The sequence below is a fragment of the Ictidomys tridecemlineatus genome, chromosome 2, assembly GCF_052094955.1.
Source record: "Ictidomys tridecemlineatus isolate mIctTri1 chromosome 2, mIctTri1.hap1, whole genome shotgun sequence".
Classification (NCBI taxonomy): domain Eukaryota; kingdom Metazoa; phylum Chordata; class Mammalia; order Rodentia; family Sciuridae; genus Ictidomys; species Ictidomys tridecemlineatus.
In genome coordinates, this window is record NC_135478.1 from 15,511,125 (window position 1) to 15,528,680 (window position 17,556).

Consider the following 17,556-nt stretch of genomic DNA (forward strand, 5'->3'; position numbering starts at 1 on the left):
GGCACCGAGGGGGGGTGGTGGGAGGAGGATGTAGGGGGGAAGGGGGGCGGGTAGCATGGGGAATTCTGCAGATGTGACCCTTGATAACCTCTAAACGTACCCAGGGATGTCCCCAGATCCACCTGTCTTCTGCTAAGCTTTCCTGCACCCGCTGAAACCCTGTCAGCAGCCCCTGCCCTTCTTGTCTGTGAGCCCCCCGAGTCAGGTTTGAGTCATCTTCCCATCTTCGCGGGGGCTCACCGGTGGGTGGGGAGTGCCCTTGTCCAGCCCAGGATCCCACAGCCTCTCCAGACTTAGTTCACTTGCCACTATCCCAGCCTGAACTTCCTCTGGCTCAGCTCAGAGGCTCCCCTTCTGACACAGAAGGGTTAAGTCATGCCTGCTCTGACCAATAGTCACGCGCAGCGCCTTCGCGGCGCCTCCTGATTGGCCGGTGTGTTGGAGGGGCGAGGGAGGGGGTGGACTCTCCCGCCAGGGATGTGCTTAAAAGACAGTGGCGACCAAGAGACCCGCTGCGCACACCCGCACACCTTGGCCATGAGCAGTGCGGTGGGTCCAGACCCGGCGGAGACGCCTGAGGAGCGGAGTTTCCTCAGGTCAGCCAGGGAGAGGGAAATGGCGATGGGCATGGCCGGGGCGAGAATGGGTGGAACTGAGGCAAAAGTATGCTCCAAACAGGTCAGTGATATCAGAGAAAGGGATAAGGCTACAATGGGGGGTTCCTGGTACTGAAGGCAGGAGTGAGGCCGGGATGGAGGCGGTGGAGATAAGACGCAGAAAAGCAGGGATGAGGGACTGGACGCAGGGATATGGCAGGGTTGCAGCCGGAAGACCGGAGGCCCATCCCGCATCTGACTGGAAAGAGCCTGCCTGTGCTTCTGACGCCTCCGAAGCTGTGTTGCCAGGGAGACTGCATCCGAGGCAGGCCTTCCCCTCATGAATTACTCATCAGCACCTCTAGTCACTCTGCCAACCCCAACCTAACCAGGGCTTTCCTTCTCTGACCCTCTGTCAGGGACCATGGAGTCCCAGGATCCGGTCCCCAGCTTGGAAGAACCGACTTGAGCTCACAGGTTCTTGCACATCTTGGTGATCCACCCACCGGGCTTTCTTGTCCAGAGGAGGAAACCAAGGCCTGGGGAGGGAATTTGCTCCCTGAGCCAAGGCCAGTGCAGATTTTGAGAATTTGAATGCATAGGCCATTTGCCCTGGGGCTGGTCAAGATCTGTGTCCTCTGAACCTTGTGATGTAGGACTTCAGGTGGAGTATTACACCTTGCTGTGAACCAGATTCAGCAGCCCTTGGCCCACTGTCCACCCTGTGCCTCTGCTCAGGGCAGATATTGTCCAGAGACTGACTGATATCCAGATTCAGAAGTGAGTTGGAGGAGCTGGAGCTGTGGCTTCACCTGCTGTGGGGGTCTCAAACTGAGAAGAGATGGGGCTCCTTGGAGTGGGTGGAACATGGGAGAATAGAGGCAATAGGTTGGAGGCATAACACGGTGCTTGTAGGCACCATGAGAAATTTGAATATTCTCTGAGCACTGGAGATCCATAGACAGGTTTTATGGTGGAGGTGATGTGATCTGGTGTTCAAGCATTCAAAGTCCCTGCAGCTGGTGCTGAAGAAGAGTTCAAGGGGGCATGAGACTGCTGTATGCAGAAGGCCAGGTAAGTATTAATAGCAGAGGTGTGAGGGTGGAGAGAAGCAGATGAATCCCAGAGAGCTAGGGTACCAGTAGGGTACCTTGGCCTGAGGGCTTCTTGCTCTTCCTGGAAGCATTTTGGGAATATCAGGCCCAATTCCCTTTGGATTCAGTAAACTTCAGTCCTTCTGGGTCTGGCAAGGAAATCGAAGGTTGCAGCCCCTCTCTGGGGACTGAGGTTAGGGAAGCAAAAGAATTCCTCACACTGAGCCCCTCTGAATCCCTCATTAGCAGATGACTGGCTTGGCTTCCTCCCTCCCACTGAGCTTTAATTTCATGCTTACCTTGCAGAACTGCTGCTGTCCCCCATCCCAAGATTCCTACCCCATTAACATTCTAGTCCAGGTAGGAAGAAAAGTCCCAGGTGTCTGCCAGAAATCCAAACTTTGGGACAGAAGGAAAGGAGAAATGGGTGTTCCCTCCATCCTCTACTTCCTTCCCTGATCTATTGGGGCAGCAGCTGGAGTTGTCACAAGATGATGGGGGAGCCAGGCACAGTGGCACACGCCTGTAATCCCAGCAGCTTGGGAGGCTGAAGCAGAAGGATCATGAGTTTAAAGCCAGCCTCAGCAACTTAGGGAGGCTCTAAGCAACTCAGTGAGACCCTTTCTCAAAATACAAAAAAGGGCTGGAGATGTAGCTCAGTGGTCAAGTGCCCCTGGGTTCAATTCCTGGTACTAAAAAAAAAAAAAAAAAAAAATGGGAGAATGAGCCTTGTTCCCAACCTGCCAGAGTCCTCAACCTGGATTGAACACACCATCTCGGATGTGCTTACCTGGGAGCTAGACCACCTGCTCATCTGGTACCTTTTCCCTGCTGATCCTTAACTTTTTAATTTTTTTTTTCTTTAGTTGTCAATGGATATTTATTTATATGTGGTGCTGAGAACTGAACCCAGTGCCTCAAACAAGCTAGGCAAGCACTCTTAACACTGAGCCACAACCCCAGCCCGGGCCCTTAACTTCTCTCAGTATCAGCCCAGATACAAGACTTCCCTTACCTGAGCCTTCATCTCCCCATCTTCACAGACCCTTCTTCCTAAGCACATTTCTCAGTCAGGCATTGAGTCCCTGCCTGCCTTTCCCCTCCCTCCCTTTCTTTGTTCTCACTCTGCTTCTGCTCTCAAGCATGCCAGACTTGTTCCCACCACAAAGCCTTGGCCCTTGGCTCTTGCTGTTCTTGCTACGTGGATTACCTCCCACCATACTCCACACCTCCTCCAGGGAGCCCCTTCCCACCCGCCATCCTTGCTGCCCTCCCACATGCTGCCAACCATGGTGAATGGGGGGGGGGTATTGCCAATCCCCAGCAGGAAGGGAAGGGGGCTTACTTGGGGGATGCTGGCATCAGGTTTTAGTCCCTGCTCTGTGGACTAACCCCTGATCCTGGAGTGAGGAACATCTATTTCAGCTCTCCTTCTCCCCAGCCACCAAGCCTGTGCTCCTTGGAAACCCCTAAGCAAGGGCTGGGTTGGTCTCTACACTTAGAAGAACTCAACACTTTATTTATTTAGGTACTGGGGATTGAACTCAGGGGCACTTGACCATGAGCCCCATTCCCAGCCCCATTTTGTATTTATAGACTGGGTCTCACTGAATTGCTTAGTATCTTGCTTTTGCTGAGGCTGGCTTTGAACTCGAAATCCTCCTGCTTCAGCCTCCCAAGCCCCTGGGATTATAAGTGTGAGTCACCACACACAGCTAGGTCAACAGATGCCCCCTCCCTCAGCCCTTTTTATTTCTAGATAGAGCCATGCTAAATTGCTGAGACTGGCCTTGAACTTTTGATCCTCCTGCCTCAGCCTCCTGAGTCACTGTAATTACAGGCATGTGTCACAATGCTCAGCTTCAACACCTACCATTCCTAATAATTTTTCAAACAAGGACACCCTGTTTTCATTTTGCACAGGACCTCATAAATTATAAAGTCCCTCTGCCTTCAAGTTTGCCAAAAGTGGAGATGGACCCCAGCAGTCACTCAGCAAAGTGGGTGACAGAGTTTCACTCCAAGCCAGGTGGTCCCATCTCTTTGGCCACATATTCTTAAATTTTATCATTGTCCCTGAAGAGGGTCACCAAAGGGTCTTATAAAATCACTTGTCCCTTGGGCTAGGACTGTGGTTCAGCAGTAGCGCATTTGCCTTGCATGTGTGAGGCACTGGGTTCGATTCTCAGCACCACGTATAAATAAAAGATCTATCAACAACTAAGGGAAAAAATATTAAAAAAAATAAAAATAAAACCACATGTCCCACATTCACCTCCTGGAGTGAGCCATCAAATTCCTCAGCAGCCTTCAAAACCCCCCTTCCTCAGGTGTCCCCAGTCCACTCCACCCACTCCAACATCTTGGAGCTTGCTCAGTGATTCTCACTGCCTGAAGTCAATTCATCCCCCCCCCCCCCCTCCCCCCGTCAAAGTCCTTCGCTCTCCATCACTGTCTGAGTTCCTCCTGGCATAGTTGGGTTGTTTGGGGCCTCTGGCTGGGTTTGGCGGCAATAGAACCACCATTGGCTGCCATGCACTCCTTCGACCACCAGAGGGTGGGCTCCTCAAAATTGTCTCCAACCTCCTAATGGTTGCTATTCACGCGGGGCAACTGAGGATGAGGGAGGATCTGCAATTCAGAGCTGCAGAAGCTACTGGAGGATAGGGGACATACCCCTTAACATTTGCGGAACATTTCTAGCTCCATCTGAGTTTCTATGGGTCTATTGTGTTTCTTTGTGTCTCTGAGCTTCTCTCCCCATTTTCTGACCCCCAGCACGGCGGAGGCAGCTGCCCTGGAGCGGGAGCTGCTGGAGGATTATCGCTTTGGGCGGCAGCAGCTAGTGGAGTTGTGCGGGCATGCTAGTGCCGTGGCTGTGACCAAGGTACTTGATCTCTGACTGTCCCCTGACTGACTGACCCCTTGACTGACCCCCAACCTGATCCAGCAGTCTAGCACATTAACCCTGTGACCAGGATGGTCCAGACTTAAAGAATCCTCTTTGCTTGAGGCTACTCCATCCTAACATTGTTTTCTTTTTGAGAGAGAGAGAGAGAGAGGGAGGGAGAATATTTATTTTTTAGTTTTCCGGACACAACATCTTTGTTTGTATGTGGTGCTGAGGACCAAACCTGGGCCACCCGCATGCCAGGCGAGCACGCTACTGCTTGAGCCACATCTCCAACCCCTGGATACTTTTCTTAAAAACTCAGTATCTTTATGTTGATGGAACTTTTGTTGTTTTACTTACGTGTTTTTCCAAATGAAATATCCTGGGTGAAGTATCCAAGGGAGAAGGAAATCAATGAGGATGAAAGCCATGAAAGGACACCCTGTGCAATAAACGCCTTGTGCTTGGTGACCAGACTGTCCCGTTTTTTGTACTGGAAGTCCTTCATTCTTCCAAAGTCCCTTAGTCCTAGCCAGAAGGAGGTCCTCACCCTCCAGACTTGGGCTCAGCCCAGAATGGTGGAAGTCATAGCACTTTCATGATGGGTCGAGATCACACTGAGACCTCGGGGAGGAGAATACTCTCTCCTGTGCAGTCGGAGCTTAGACTGCATAGGCCCCTGGAGCCAGGCCCAGATACTCCATGTGCCTTTCAGGCCAGTGCCATTGTTTGCTGTCTTTCTTTTTGTCTTTTGTTTTTTCCAGTGCTGGGGTGGAACCCAGGGACTTTCACACGCTAGGCAAGTGCTCTACTACTAAACTACATCCCTAGACCTTTTTATTTTATTTTGAGACAGGGTCTCACTAAGTTGCTGAGGCTGGCCTTGAACTTGCCATCCTCCTGCCTCGGTCAGTAGCTGGGATTACAGGTATGTGGCACCACCTGGCTGTTGCTCGCATTTGATAGAGGCCAAACTGAGGCTGGGAGAGAAGGGGCAGGGCCACAGAGAAACAGAGCAAGGCTGGGAATCGTACATCAGGGCCCTTAGCAACTGTTAAAAAGAGATGCTGGCCTGGGGCTGTCGCTCAGTGTTGGAGCACTTGCCTCGAATGCATGAGGCACTGGATTCGATCCTCAGCACCACATAAAAATAAATAAATAAGGAAATTGTGTTCATCTATAACTAAAAAAAAAAAAAGAGATGCACACACCGACAGATAGACATGGGGGCACCTGAGGGAAAGAGTCAGTCAAAGACACAGGATCTGAGAGATACAGAGAGACGAACACAGAAAGGGGAAGACAGGCACAGAGGGACAGATACACAAAAGTGAAAGACAGAAAGACTCAAAGGAAAGAGATGGGTAGAGACAGAGACAGTCTGAGATACACAGAGAAAGATGGAGAGAATCATCAAGGCAGGCAGGGGTTGGAGAAGTCCCCCTCCCTCTCCCCTTCTCCCCCACTCTGGGGCCTCCAGGAGGAGCTTAGCCCTGGAAACATGGGCTGGGGGAAGGGCAGCCACTGCGGTGGAAAAAGGTGGAGGAATGTCTGTGACTAGGGCGAGGAAAAAACAAACCGCACTGCCTTTGGGCACTGGGGCGCAGGCCTTGGGCGGAGCTGGAGGCCCTCTTCCCAGCAGAATTCCTCTTTCTGTTGAATCCTGTTGCCTTCAGGCCCAGCCCTGACCCTCCCCTACTCCCAGCATCAGTTTCCCGACTTGTGCAAAGAGGAATCACGAGTGTCTTGCTTCGCTGTGTCCCCTGCCAGGTGTTCCCTTTGCCTGCTCTCTCCAGGAAGCAGAGGACAGTGTTGGTGGTGTGTGGCCCGGAGCAGAATGGAGCAGTGGGGCTGGTCTGTGCCCGGCACCTGCGGGTGTTTGTGAGTAGCAAGGAACGCCTTGGCGTTCACCCCACCTTCACCTGGCAGAAATTGCTTCCTTCTCTTGAAAAGAGTCCCCAAGGGACTTGGTCACAGGGGCAAGTCTTAGAATATGCCATACTTGCCCCAGGTGAGGTCTGATGTGGATACCTGAGAGGACCCCCAGTGTTGACCCCTTGTCCCCCCTCCAGGAGTACGAACCAACCATCTTCTACCCCACACGCTCGCTGGACCTGCTGCACCAGGACCTCACCACACAGTGTGAGAAGATGGATATCCCCTTCCTCTCCTACTTGCCTACGGAGGTCAGCACTGGGTGACCAGTGTGGGCAGAGGTGGAGGACGGGGCCCCAGGGCCACCCCTGACCTCACCTCTCTTCCCAGGTGCAGCTCATTAATGACGCCTATGGGCTGGTCGTGGACGCTGTGCTGGGTCCTGGTGTGGAGCCAAGTGAGGTCGGGGGCCCCTGCACCCGTGCACTGGCCACACTAAAGCTGCTGTCCATCCCCCTCGTGAGCCTGGACATTCCCTCAGGCATGCTGAGCAAAGTGGGCACAGTGGGACCCGGGGAGCTTGGGTGGAGGCCCCTGTACTCTGGCTCCTGGTGGCCCCAGCTTGCATGCCCAATCTGAGCCTCGGTTTCCCCAGAGTGGATGCTGTGTGCTCTCTGGCTGAGGCCAAGGGTCACACCCATCCCAATGATGGAGAGGATGAAGTGTGCCACCCCAGGTGACCTTGGATCCCCTCCTCCCCCAGTGCCCAGCCCCATGTGCCCGATGCCCACCCCTGGCCCAGTTGCCTGGGTAGACGTGAGCTCACCCAGCAAAGCCACGCCTGCCCTGGCCGCCGCCCCACGCCTGTTGGAACCATTAGGCGACAGGCAGACGGAATAAACAGCCGCTGGCTGCAGGACCCTCCATGGGGGTGGCTGGACTCTGGGGGATGTCCTCTGGCTTTCAGGATTCCAGAGCCATCCCAGCCCAGTGCACAGAGGAGGGGGGCTGAGGGAGGAAGGGGGCCATCTGGGCTGCAGGCTCCTGTTTGAACAGGTAGCCTAGGACAGAGAGATTGGCTCTGATAGGTCAAAGTGATGTTAGGGGCCTTTAGTCTGCCGGTGGAGGCTAGGGTCAGAGAAGGAAGCATTATAGTCAGAGGGAGGAACCAGGGACTTCTAGTTAGTGGTCCCGGATTCAGGTCAGAGGCAAGAGAGAAGGCAAGGCCTCTAGACTGAAGGTGGATGCTCATTCGACAAGACGGTGGCTGGGTTAGGCATGTCTCTCAGTAATAGAGCGTTTGCCCCACAGAGCAAAGCCCTGCATTCAATCCCCAGCACAGAAGAAAAAAAGACAGAGGCGGTAGCCTTGCCAAGTCAAATAACAGGATCTAGTGTGAGGGCAAAGGCAGAGATCTTAGGTCAGGGGAGGAGTGTTGTAGTTGGAGTGGGAAGGATGAATGTTCAAGTCTGGTGGGGAGATGGGTGTGTTCTGCTGGAGACAAGAAACTGGGCAAGGAGAAAGGTCTGATGGGGGAAGCTTGCCTGAGGGTGGAAACCCACACTGGTGTCTGGCTGGAGGTCTGGGTGGGAAGAGGCTGTAGTCCAGAGGCTCAGGATTGTGGGGAGGCAGGTATGCAGATAGGTACCAACCAGGTCCCAAGGCAGAGGCCGGCGATAATTGGGAAAGGACGGCAGGTGGAAATGATGCAGTCTGAAGGCAGAGGGTGGGTGGAGGAGGGTGGAGGAATAGTAGAATGGCAGCAGGACCAAAAAAGTGTAAGGGCAAAGGCTCTGGTCCGAGGGGGGCAGGAAACACCTCAAGGAGAGAGACTGGTCTGAGGGTGGAGGCCCGGTTCTATGGGTGGGCAGGTTGACCAAGACCCACGAGTCAGAGAGAGGAGCTGGGTCTGCAGAGGAAGCAGGTGTGGGGGGAGCAAGACTGCGGCCTGAGGGCAGAGGCTCGGTGGCGGGGGACGGGAGACAAGGACAGGATTCTAGTCTGAGGGCGGACGACCCTTCCAGCTCCGGATCCTCCCTGCTCCCCCACTCCTCCCTTAGGCTGGGACGCGGAGACCGGCGGCGACGCTGAAGACGGGCTGCGGCCAGACGTGCTGGTGTCGCTCGCAGCGCCCAAGCGCTGCGCCGGCCGCTTCTCAGGGCGCCACCACTTCGTGGCCGGCCGGTTCGTGCCCGACGACGTGCGCCGCAAGTTCGCCCTGCGCCTGCCGGGATACACAGGCACCGACTGCGTCGCGGCCCTCTGACCGGCCACCGCGCCCGCGCCTCTGGGCCTGCACCAATAAACAGATCTCCCACCACCACCTCGCTCCGCCTCCTCTGTGCACCCGGTCGCCGCAAGGGTAGGGGGGGTCAGATCGAGGAGGGTCTTCCCACCTGTCCCGTGGGGAGGCCCAACGGCGGGAGATCTGGAGGGGAGCTGTAGTGTGGAACTTCCCGCCACCTTCCCCAAAAAGCTCCAACCCGAAGAATGGAGAGTGGGTTCAGGGTTAGGACTCCCAGACGCTCAGAGTAGCCTGAAACCCGATAGGATCGAAGTTAGACGTGGTGGAGGACTTCCAGCCGCCTAAAGCACGTAGGTCCGGGGAGCTTCAGGTTCGATTCCAAGTGCTGGTTGGCGCAGGCAGCTTGGGACCCAACTTGGAGGATAAAGGGTGGGAAGGAGGTCCAGCCAGCGACGAGGAAACAAATACACGCTGGCCTGAGGGAGAAGGCAAAGTGGTGGGAAGACACAGAAGTGGTTACTTGAGCCGCAGTCACACAGGGCCGGGGGCGTGGCCTGGCCTGCATTCAGCGCGGTCTGCAAGGGGCGGGGCTTGCGTTGTGTCCCGCCCCTATGTTGAATCCTAGCGGCCGCCAGACCCGCTTGAGTCCGATCCGAGCTCACTGCGGAGTCCCGACCCTCCCTCGGAGGCTCGGACCTGGAGATGGCGTCACTGCTACCACTGCTCTGTCTCTGTGTCGCCGTAGCGCACCTGGCGGGTGCCCGAGGTGAGATGCCCCCAGCCCTAGGCTCCCGGAGGCTTGACAGCCAGGTTTGCGTGAGCTACATTAGGAAAAAGAACCAGGCACCTACGTGCCTCCCCAGGGTTGAAGCCCCCTTCGCCAGCCTTGGAGTGGGGGCGATGGGGAAACGGAGCTCTGGTCCATCCGGGGTGGGGACAGGATCTCTTATTCCCTGCCCTCCTGGAAGGCACAATGGACGTGCCAGGAGTGTGGATGTGAACCTTAGGTTTCTTTGGTTTCCAGAGACGGGTGGGGTACCTGACCCACCCAGCCCCAGCTTTTGGACCCTGAATCGCCAGGTCTCCCTTCCTAGACCAAAGGGTCAGAAACATTCCCTCCCTTGCACACACCCGCACCACCCAAAGAAACAATCCCCATCTCTGGAATGTCCTGCCATGGGGGCTGGTGATGGACCCATTTCTCAGAGGAGACTGAGGCTCCAAGGAGGAAGGGACTTGTCTTAGGCTGTCACCCTGACTGAGTTACGTTCTTAAGATCAGAGAAGACAAGGTGGATTCCAAGGACAGATTGGGCCCCAAGTAAAAGGATGGAAAGGGTAGACGGAGAGAGGAACTTTTAATCTATCTGATGAAAAAATGAATACATACAAGAGAATAGAGTCACAGTCGAATGAACTTGACTAAACTTGTGGCTGCTTAGCACACTCAAGGGGTGATCGGAGCCTGGGGGAGCAGAGTGGGACAGACTCCCCAGCTCATACGGAGTTGAAGCTGGGCCAGAGAAAGGGACAGCGCTGCAGGAGTCTGGGGCTGGTAATGGAAAGGTTCTTGGAGGAGGGTGTGCTGTAGTCCACAGGGCTAGGGTTGGCTTCTGGCCTATCAGGAGCCTCAGTTTCCTACTGTGTAAAATGAGAATGATCACCGCCTTCCTCTTGCACAAGGGGAGGGGGTCACAGTGGTCCCCATCACTGTCCTTCCTTTCCCCAACTCTTCCAGATGCCACTCCCGTGGAGGAGCCCACAGGAATTGCATGGGGTCTGCAAGGAAGGTCGCTGCACCCTGGCCAGCCCTCACCAGCCCTGGAGGACTGGGAAGGTGAGTCAGCTCGGTTTGGAGTCCCCTCTCTGCTGCGGACTTACATGAACTCGGGCTAGTGGAGTCATGAAAGGAGGGGACAACAAATTAAGTGAAGGCTCCAGAACCATTCTGGTGCCTAGACATAGCAGGTCCTGGAAGTGATGTCCCTTTGCCCCCACATTGTCTAAGTAAGAGACTGGTCAAACCCAGCAAGATCTCAGTGTGCCCAGATGGGCCAGCTCAAGCATTGGGGCTGGGCAAGTGGAGGTCAAGCGTCCTTTACAAGGTCCTGAATCTGGGCGGGCTGGAGAATGGGTGAAGGGAGCCCAGCAGCAGGTCAGGCCCTTGCACGACTGACGGGGGCCGACAGGCTGCGACCCGGATCTCAGAGCGTGCGGTGCTCGCAGAGGCAAGCGAGTGGACGTCCTGGTTCAACGTGGACCATCCTGGAGGAGACGGCGACTTCGAGAGCTTGGCGGCCATTCGCTTCTACTACGGACCTGCCCGTGTGTGCCAGAGGCCGCTGGCGCTGGAGGCTCGCACCACCGACTGGGCCCTGCCGTCCGCGGTCGGCGAGCGCGTGCACTTGAATCCCACGCGCGGCTTCTGGTGCCTCAACCGCGAGCAGCCGCGCGGCCGCCGCTGTTCCAACTACCACGTGCGCTTCCGCTGCCCGCTCGGTGAGCGCGGGGCCCAGGGTGGGGCGGGGCCTGGAGTAGGTGGAGCTGGCAACCGTAGGTGGGTGGGGCCAGTATGTGCTGAGGAAGGGGCTGTGTGGACGCGCCTAGACAGCAAGGAAGGTCGCAGCACCCTGGCCAGGAGCACCCCTACGGCCAGGAGGGGGCAGGGCCAGGCGGGACCAGTGAGGGGAGGGGCCAGGAGCAGTTGTTCCCAGGCAGGAAGCACCGCAGGTCATCCCCCTGTCCTGACCATGAGAAACACATTTCCTTCCCTCATTTGCTGATTTGTAATTGTCATGCTCTGTAGGTGTCTTGAGCCCCAAAGGTATTCAGGAACAGGAAAGAGTGGGGCTAAACTCAGAGTCTTTATCCGAAAGGGAGATAGGGGTACCTGAACTGCACCCTCAAAGGGCGTGCCAGACCAGCACTGATGGGGACCGTAGGCAGGAGAGCCCACCCTAGAATGCACATGGTGTGGGTGGGTGTGTAGTGGTGATGGCCTTTGCCCCCACATTGTCGCCAGGCGAGGCGTGGTTCCTGGGAAGGACAGCTGTCTGACTTTCCTCTTTGCTCTCCACAGAGGTCGCCTGGGGCACGTGGGGTCCGTGGGGTCCCTGCTCTAGGAGCTGTGGGCCGGGCCGTCGCTTGCGCCACCGCAGCTGCGCAGGCCCGGCTGAGGATGCGTGTCCAGGGCGTTCCGTGGAGGCCCAAAAATGTGTGCGGCCTTCGTGCCTAGGTAGGAAGGCGGGGATGGAGTACTGGTCTTTTTGTGGGGGTCCGGTTAGGGTCGGGGTCAGGGAAAGAGGTTGGGACGGAGCCTGTTGAGGGACGTGCTTGGTGGGGAACTAGTTGAAGGACTAGAGAGAAGGGTTTAGGAGGAGGAAGCCGGGATGCAGCGACCATGCACCAAGGGCCCCAACATAGGCTAGGTGGAAGCTTCTTCCAGGGCCCAGGGAGCACTGGTGCCTGCCACAGGGCTTGTCTCAAGCAGACACAGGCAGAGCTAAGGGGTCACTTTCCCTGTGTGCATGGCCTAGTGTACAGATAAACCCATGGGCAGACCAATGTTGCTTCTTGTACTTGGGGTACTCCTGAGTGGCATATGCAGCCTCCACCCGTCCCCCATGCCCACGCAGACACGCGCTCACACCCTGGCAGACACGGTGCCTAGGCCCTCCCAGGGCCAGACACCGGGCCAGCCAGGAGGCGACTGGAAATTCCGCTTGGTCCTGGGCTCCACAAACACTGTCTGGACTGCTCTGGAGAAGCCTGCCGCAGGATGGGGGCACACAGTGGCCAATGGTGGGGTCCCCACCCCACCCTGCCTGGCTCTGCCCTTTCAGAGCCTCTGCCCTGAAGTTTCCAGTGGAATTTTCCATTTTATGGAGCAGCCGTACGTTTGGAAGGGGAGAGATGTTGTCTCCCCAAGACAGCCCCTGCTTAGATATGTTTTCTCCTGCTGGAAGGGGCCTCTCCTGCCCTTGAGAGTCAACTTTTCTGTCCCCTCCTCCAGGGCATCTTTCCAATCTCTCTAGATCCCAATTCCTTCTCCCTGACCTAGCCCTGTGGGCTCAGTTCCATCTCCCCCTCACACTAGGGGCTAATTTAAGCCAAGCCATGGTGACCTCTGATGGGTGTAACATGGGGCAGGGGAATCTCCAGGTGTGGCTATAGAGTGACTGAGTGGAGAGCCCCAGACCACAGGAGGGAGTGTGGAAGCCTCTGCCCCTGCTGTCTCCTTGTGTCCCCCCAGGATGCAGCCCTGACTTCTGCAGGTGCCCTGACCACATCCTTCTGGGCTTGGTGGTTACACCATCTGGGCGACCACTGTCAGGAGCCAGGGTGTTCCTGAGAGCCCGACCTGGCACTATAGCCACCAGTGATGCCCAAGGAACCTTCCAGGTGCCTGGATTCTGTGCCAGTAACCAGGCCAACGTCAGTGCCCAGATGGACGGCTTCTCTGTAGGTGTGGCTCGGGTCCAGGCCAATGGCACCAACTCTGCTGTGGTCACCATTGTCCTTGATAAGTTACGTAAGTACCTTCACAACAGAGAGCATTAGGGGACTGAGGGACTGGGAAGGTTATTCTAGGTCACACTGAGCACTTGAAGTCAGGGGAAAAGAATTAAGATGTGACACAGTTGTTGGGGAAGGTATAAGCAGGTCAGTCTCTGGGAGAAGGGAATGTATGGGGGCTTTGTTCTTGGGAAGGGTCCCTGGGAAAAGCTGTGGTGGGTCAGGGTCCTGATCTTTGCCACATTTGCCCCCAGGAAAGCCCTACCTGGTGAAGCACCCTGAGTCCAGAGTGCGAGAGGCTGGCCAGAATGTAACCTTTTGCTGCAAAGCCTCAGGAACCCCTATGCCCAAGAAATACTTGTGGTGAGTCTCTGGCCCAAGCTCAGGTAGCTCTAGTCCTGCTCTGGGGTTGGATGGGATTTCCCATGATTATGTGGTACCTCAAAGACATTCTAGAAGTGGATGCTGGCCTCGGTTTCCCATCTGGAGAGTTGAGGAAGCTTTGCCCAGGAAGCAAATAGATGGCAGAGAGGCTACCATGGAAATTGAGCAAACCCGTCTCCCCAGCAAGGAGGCTGACCCTGGGGCAACCCCTCTGCAGCTCCCTGACCTGCTTCCTGGGGACAGTTTCACCTCACCCCAAGTGTCCCCATGGTGTTGTCTACCTACCACCCAGGTTTCACAATGGGACCCTGCTGGACAGGCGAGAACATGGGTATGGGGCCCACTTGGAGCTTCGAGGGCTGCGCCCAGACCAGGCTGGTATCTACCATTGCAAGGCGTGGAATGAGGCCGGAGCTGTGCGCTCTGGCGCTGCCCAGCTCATCGTGCTTGGTGAGCATCCTGGACCTAGGTGGGAGCAAGCCCAGCCAGTGAACCAAGCCCCTACTCTAGCTAAGCCTCAACTCCAAATGAAACCCCAAATCCAAATGATCTCTGACTTTATTGAGTCCTACCCTGGCCCCCAACTAAACACCAACCTTGGGTTAATCCTGGTCTCAGGCTGACCCTCAAATCGCAGTCCTCACCTTAGGCTTGTGTCCCACTCCTGGACTGAGCCCTTTACTCCAGATGTAGCCTCTTGCCTTGACCTGGCCGATTTCGGGTTCCCAGCTCCAGGCCAGCCAGCCTGCGATCCCCGACCCCGAGAACACCTCATCAAGCTCCCGGATGACTGTAGCCAGCCAGGCAGCGGCCCTGCGTACCTGGATGTCGGCCTCTGTCCGGACACCCGCTGCCCCAGCTCTGCAGGCTCAAGTCCCCGGTGTGGGGACCCTGGCTCCCGCTGCTGCTCGGTGCGCCGCCTAGAGAGCAGAGAGATACACTGCTCCAGCTACGTCCTCCCAGTGAAGGTGGTGGCCGAGTGTGGCTGCCAGAAGTGTCTGCCTCCTCGGGGACTGGTCCGGGGCCGGGTGGTAACCGCAGACTCCGGGAAGCCCCTGCGCTTCGCTAGGATCCTGCTGGGCCAGGAATCCATCGGCTTCACCTCCTACCAGGGCGACTTCACAATCGAAGTGCCGCCCTCCACCGAACGGCTGGTGGTGACTTTCGTGGACCCCAGTGGTGAGTTCATGGATACTGTCCGGGTCTTGCCTTTTGACCCTCGAGGTGCTGGCGTGTATCACGAGGTCAAGGCCATGCGGAAGAAAGCCCCAGTCATCTTAGACGCCAGCCAGAGCAACACGATCCCGCTCGGGGATATGGAAGAGGCGCCCTTGGGGGAGCTGGTCCTGCCGCCTGGATCCTTCCGCCACGCAGACGGCAAACCGTACACTGGGACTGTGGAGGCCCGGGTAACGTTCGTGGACCCCAGAGATCTCACCTCGGCGGCTGCAGCCCCCAGTGATCTGCGCTTCGTGGACAGTGATGGTGAGCTGGCCCCGCTGCGCACCTACGGCATGTTCTCCGTGGACCTCCGCGCGCCGGGCTCCACGGAGCAGCTGCACACTGGGCCTGTGGCGGTGCGTGTGGCCGCAGACCAGATCCACATGGCCGGCCACACGGAGGCCCTCAAGCTGTGGTCCCTGAACCCCGAGAACGGCTTGTGGGAGGAGGAGAGCGGCTTCAAACGCGAGGGCTCCTCGGCCGCCCGGGTCCGCCGGGAGGAGCGCGTCTTCCTGGTGGGCAACACTGAGATCCGCGAGCGGCGCCTGTTCAACCTGGACGTGCCCGAGCGCCGCCGCTGCTTCGTGAAGGTGCGCGCCTACGTCAACGACAAGTTCACCCCCAGCGAGCAGGTGGAGGGCGTGGTGGTCACGCTGGTGAACCTGGAGCCCGCCCCGGGCTTCTCCGCCAACCCCCGCGCGTGGGGTCGCTTCGACAGCGTGGTCACCGGCCCCAATGGCGCCTGTCTCCCCGCCTTCTGCGACGCCGACAGCCCCGACGCTTACACGGCCTTCATCACGGCCACCCTGGGGGGCGAGGAGCTGGAGCCGGCGCCTTCCCGGCCTCGCCCGCGCGCGGCGGCAGTGGGCGTCACGCAGCCCTACCTGGACAGGCTGGGTTACCGCCGCACCGACCACGACGACCCGGCGCTCAAACGCAACGGCTTCCACATCAACCTCGCAAAACCCAGACCCGGCGTCCCCTCCGAGGCCAACGGCCCCGTGTACCCGTGGCGCAGCCTGCGGGAGTGCCAGGAGGCTCCGGTGAACGCCAGTCACTTTCGTTTCTCGCGAGTGGAGGCCGACAAGTACGAGTACAATGTGGTCCCCTTCCGGGAAGGCACGCCAGCCTCCTGGACCGGCGATCTCCTGTCCTGGTGGCCTAATCCACAGGAATTCCGGGCCTGCTTCCTCAAGGTGAAGATCCAAGGCCCGCAGGAGTACATGGTCCGCGCCCACAACGCAGGGGGGAGCCACCCGCACACCCAGGGCCAGCTCTACGGGCTGCGAGATGCCCGCAGTGTCCGCGACCCTGAGCGACCCGGCATCTCTGCGGCCTGCGTGGAGTTCAAGTGCAGTGGGATGCTGTTTGACCAGCGTCAGGTGGACAGGACGCTGGTCACTGTCACGCCCCAGGGCAGCTGCCGCCGGGTGGAGGTTAATGGGCTTCTGCAGGATTACCTGGCCCGGCACCCCCCACCCGTGCCCTCCGAGGACCAGGCTGCCTTTGCCATGCTAGCCCCCCTGGACCCTCTTGGTCACAACTATGGCATCTACACCGTCACTGACCAGAGCCCAAGGCTGGCTAAGGAGATCGCCATTGGCCGCTGCTTCGATGGCTCCTCTGATGGCTTTTCCAGGGAGATGAAGGCTGATGCCGGCACAGCGATCACCTTCCAGTGCAGGGAACCACCAGCCCGGCCCAACCTTTTCCAGAGGCTGCTGGAGTCCCCAGCGTCAGCGCTTGGTGACATCCGCAGGGAGATGGGTCAGGCAGCCAGGCCACAGAGCGGGGCTACCAGTTCCTTCAGCACCCAAAGGGGCCAGTGACCTGGGCCCACGACCTCACTCCCCTGCCTTGCTTTGGACTCCTTGTTCTGGGACTTCTCACCCCACTTCTTCCCCAGAGGCCCCCTTTCCAGGTTTTTGGGGTCTCATTCCCCTCCCCACCAGAATTTAGAGTTAAGAAAAAAAACTAGGCGTGTCCAAAGGTGGAAGTGTGAGGCAGGTGGGCAGTTTTCGAGGTGTGACCTGAGGTGAAGCTTGCTCTGACAGGGGTTGGAGCCAGCCTCCCGAGAGCCAGTCACCAGACTGAGGCCTGCGGAAACTGTTCCCTGCTCAAAAGCGGTTTCTGACTTTCACGTGTATGTTGACCTTGATTTCAGATAGTCTGCCCTTTGGCGAGAAGCCCTCTCTGCCTGTTGCTGAGCTTTATAAGGTCCCCCACCCCAAGCTTTATTCTGGGATTATTTATTGAAATAAAGCCCAGGGGGCTTGTTGTGGATGTGAGTGGGGGATCCAGGCTGGACCCAATGAAAGTGAGGGAGGGGCTTCTTGTGGCCTCTTTCCAGGGGAAGCTCTGGGGATGGGGGCAGATTAACAATTCTCATGTTTGGTGCTTGGAAATCCCTTTGGTGGGGTTGGGGCAGGTGCTCAATTAAAAATGCTTTATTTCCAACTCATGATGTCAAGCTCTGGGGACTGAAGGACAGAGGTTGGGGCTACCAGTTCAGACAGGACATGTCAGAGGCCTCCATGTGGCTGGGGCATACCTGGAACAGGCACGTGTGCCCCAGCAGATGTGTCTGTGACACGTGTGTGCGGAGTCACTCTGGAGCCATCAGAGCCTGTGAGGCCCTGACCGCTGAGCACGGTAGCAGCTGCCGCCCTGGCCTGGCCTCCTCAGCCAGCTGTGCCTGGCCCGAGCCCTGGAGCTGCAGTGGGCAGGGAGGGGC

The 17,556-nt window shown here is 57.4% G+C and overlaps 2 protein-coding genes across 8 annotated transcripts; both read left to right on the forward strand.

The window, feature by feature from the left end:
• The first annotated feature begins 47 nt into the window (after positions 1-47).
• Yjefn3 (YjeF N-terminal domain containing 3) lies at positions 48-8,778 on the forward strand. 6 transcript variants are annotated; one of them, XM_078037924.1, is made up of 7 exons: positions 730-1,376; positions 1,558-1,670; positions 4,469-4,577; positions 6,354-6,464; positions 6,656-6,769; positions 6,849-6,999; positions 8,519-8,778. In XM_078037924.1, exons 2-7 carry the CDS (start codon positions 1,657-1,659, stop codon positions 8,722-8,724), a joined length of 705 nt encoding a protein of 234 aa, XP_077894050.1. In that variant the 5' UTR covers positions 730-1,376; positions 1,558-1,656; the 3' UTR covers positions 8,725-8,778. The 6 variants fall into 6 exon arrangements, with proteins under 6 accessions (XP_021587153.1, XP_013217266.2, XP_077894050.1 ...); XM_078037925.1 differs by having other exon boundaries at positions 1,562-1,670; XM_078037923.1 differs by having other exon boundaries at positions 730-921; positions 1,016-1,670.
• Positions 8,779-8,793: 15 nt separating this feature from the next.
• Cilp2 (cartilage intermediate layer protein 2) lies at positions 8,794-17,279 on the forward strand. 2 transcript variants are annotated; one of them, XM_005332948.5, is made up of 8 exons: positions 8,794-9,469; positions 10,441-10,539; positions 10,929-11,201; positions 11,782-11,937; positions 12,955-13,233; positions 13,472-13,580; positions 13,894-14,051; positions 14,331-17,279. In XM_005332948.5, the coding sequence occupies exons 1-8, from the start codon at positions 9,406-9,408 to the stop codon at positions 16,649-16,651; spliced, it is 3,459 nt and encodes a 1,152-aa protein (XP_005333005.2). In that variant the 5' UTR covers positions 8,794-9,405; the 3' UTR covers positions 16,652-17,279. The 2 variants fall into 2 exon arrangements, with proteins under 2 accessions (XP_005333005.2, XP_040146160.2); XM_040290226.2 differs by lacking the exon at positions 8,794-9,469 and having other exon boundaries at positions 9,514-10,539.
• Positions 17,280-17,556: the final 277 nt, after the last annotated feature.

What these genes read in the sequence shown, in the direction of transcription:
- Yjefn3 (XM_013361812.4), top strand. Translation starts at nt 478, where the DNA reads ATGTGCTTAAAAGACAGTGGCGACCAAGAGACCCGCTGCGCACACCCG. An exon ending in GTGCCGTGGCTGTGACCAAG is followed by an intron (nt 4,578 to 6,353) that starts GTACTTGATCTC and finishes GTCCCCTGCCAG; the next exon opens with GTGTTCCCTTTGCCTGCTCT. An exon ending in TCTCCTACTTGCCTACGGAG is followed by an intron (nt 6,770 to 6,848) that starts GTCAGCACTGGG and finishes CTCTCTTCCCAG; the next exon opens with GTGCAGCTCATTAATGACGC.
- Cilp2 (XM_040290226.2), top strand. Translation starts at nt 10,353, where the DNA reads ATGAGAATGATCACCGCCTTCCTCTTGCACAAGGGGAGGGGGTCACAG. An exon ending in ATGCCCAAGAAATACTTGTG is followed by an intron (nt 13,581 to 13,893) that starts GTGAGTCTCTGG and finishes CCTACCACCCAG; the next exon opens with GTTTCACAATGGGACCCTGC. An exon ending in TGCCCAGCTCATCGTGCTTG is followed by an intron (nt 14,052 to 14,330) that starts GTGAGCATCCTG and finishes TCGGGTTCCCAG; the next exon opens with CTCCAGGCCAGCCAGCCTGC.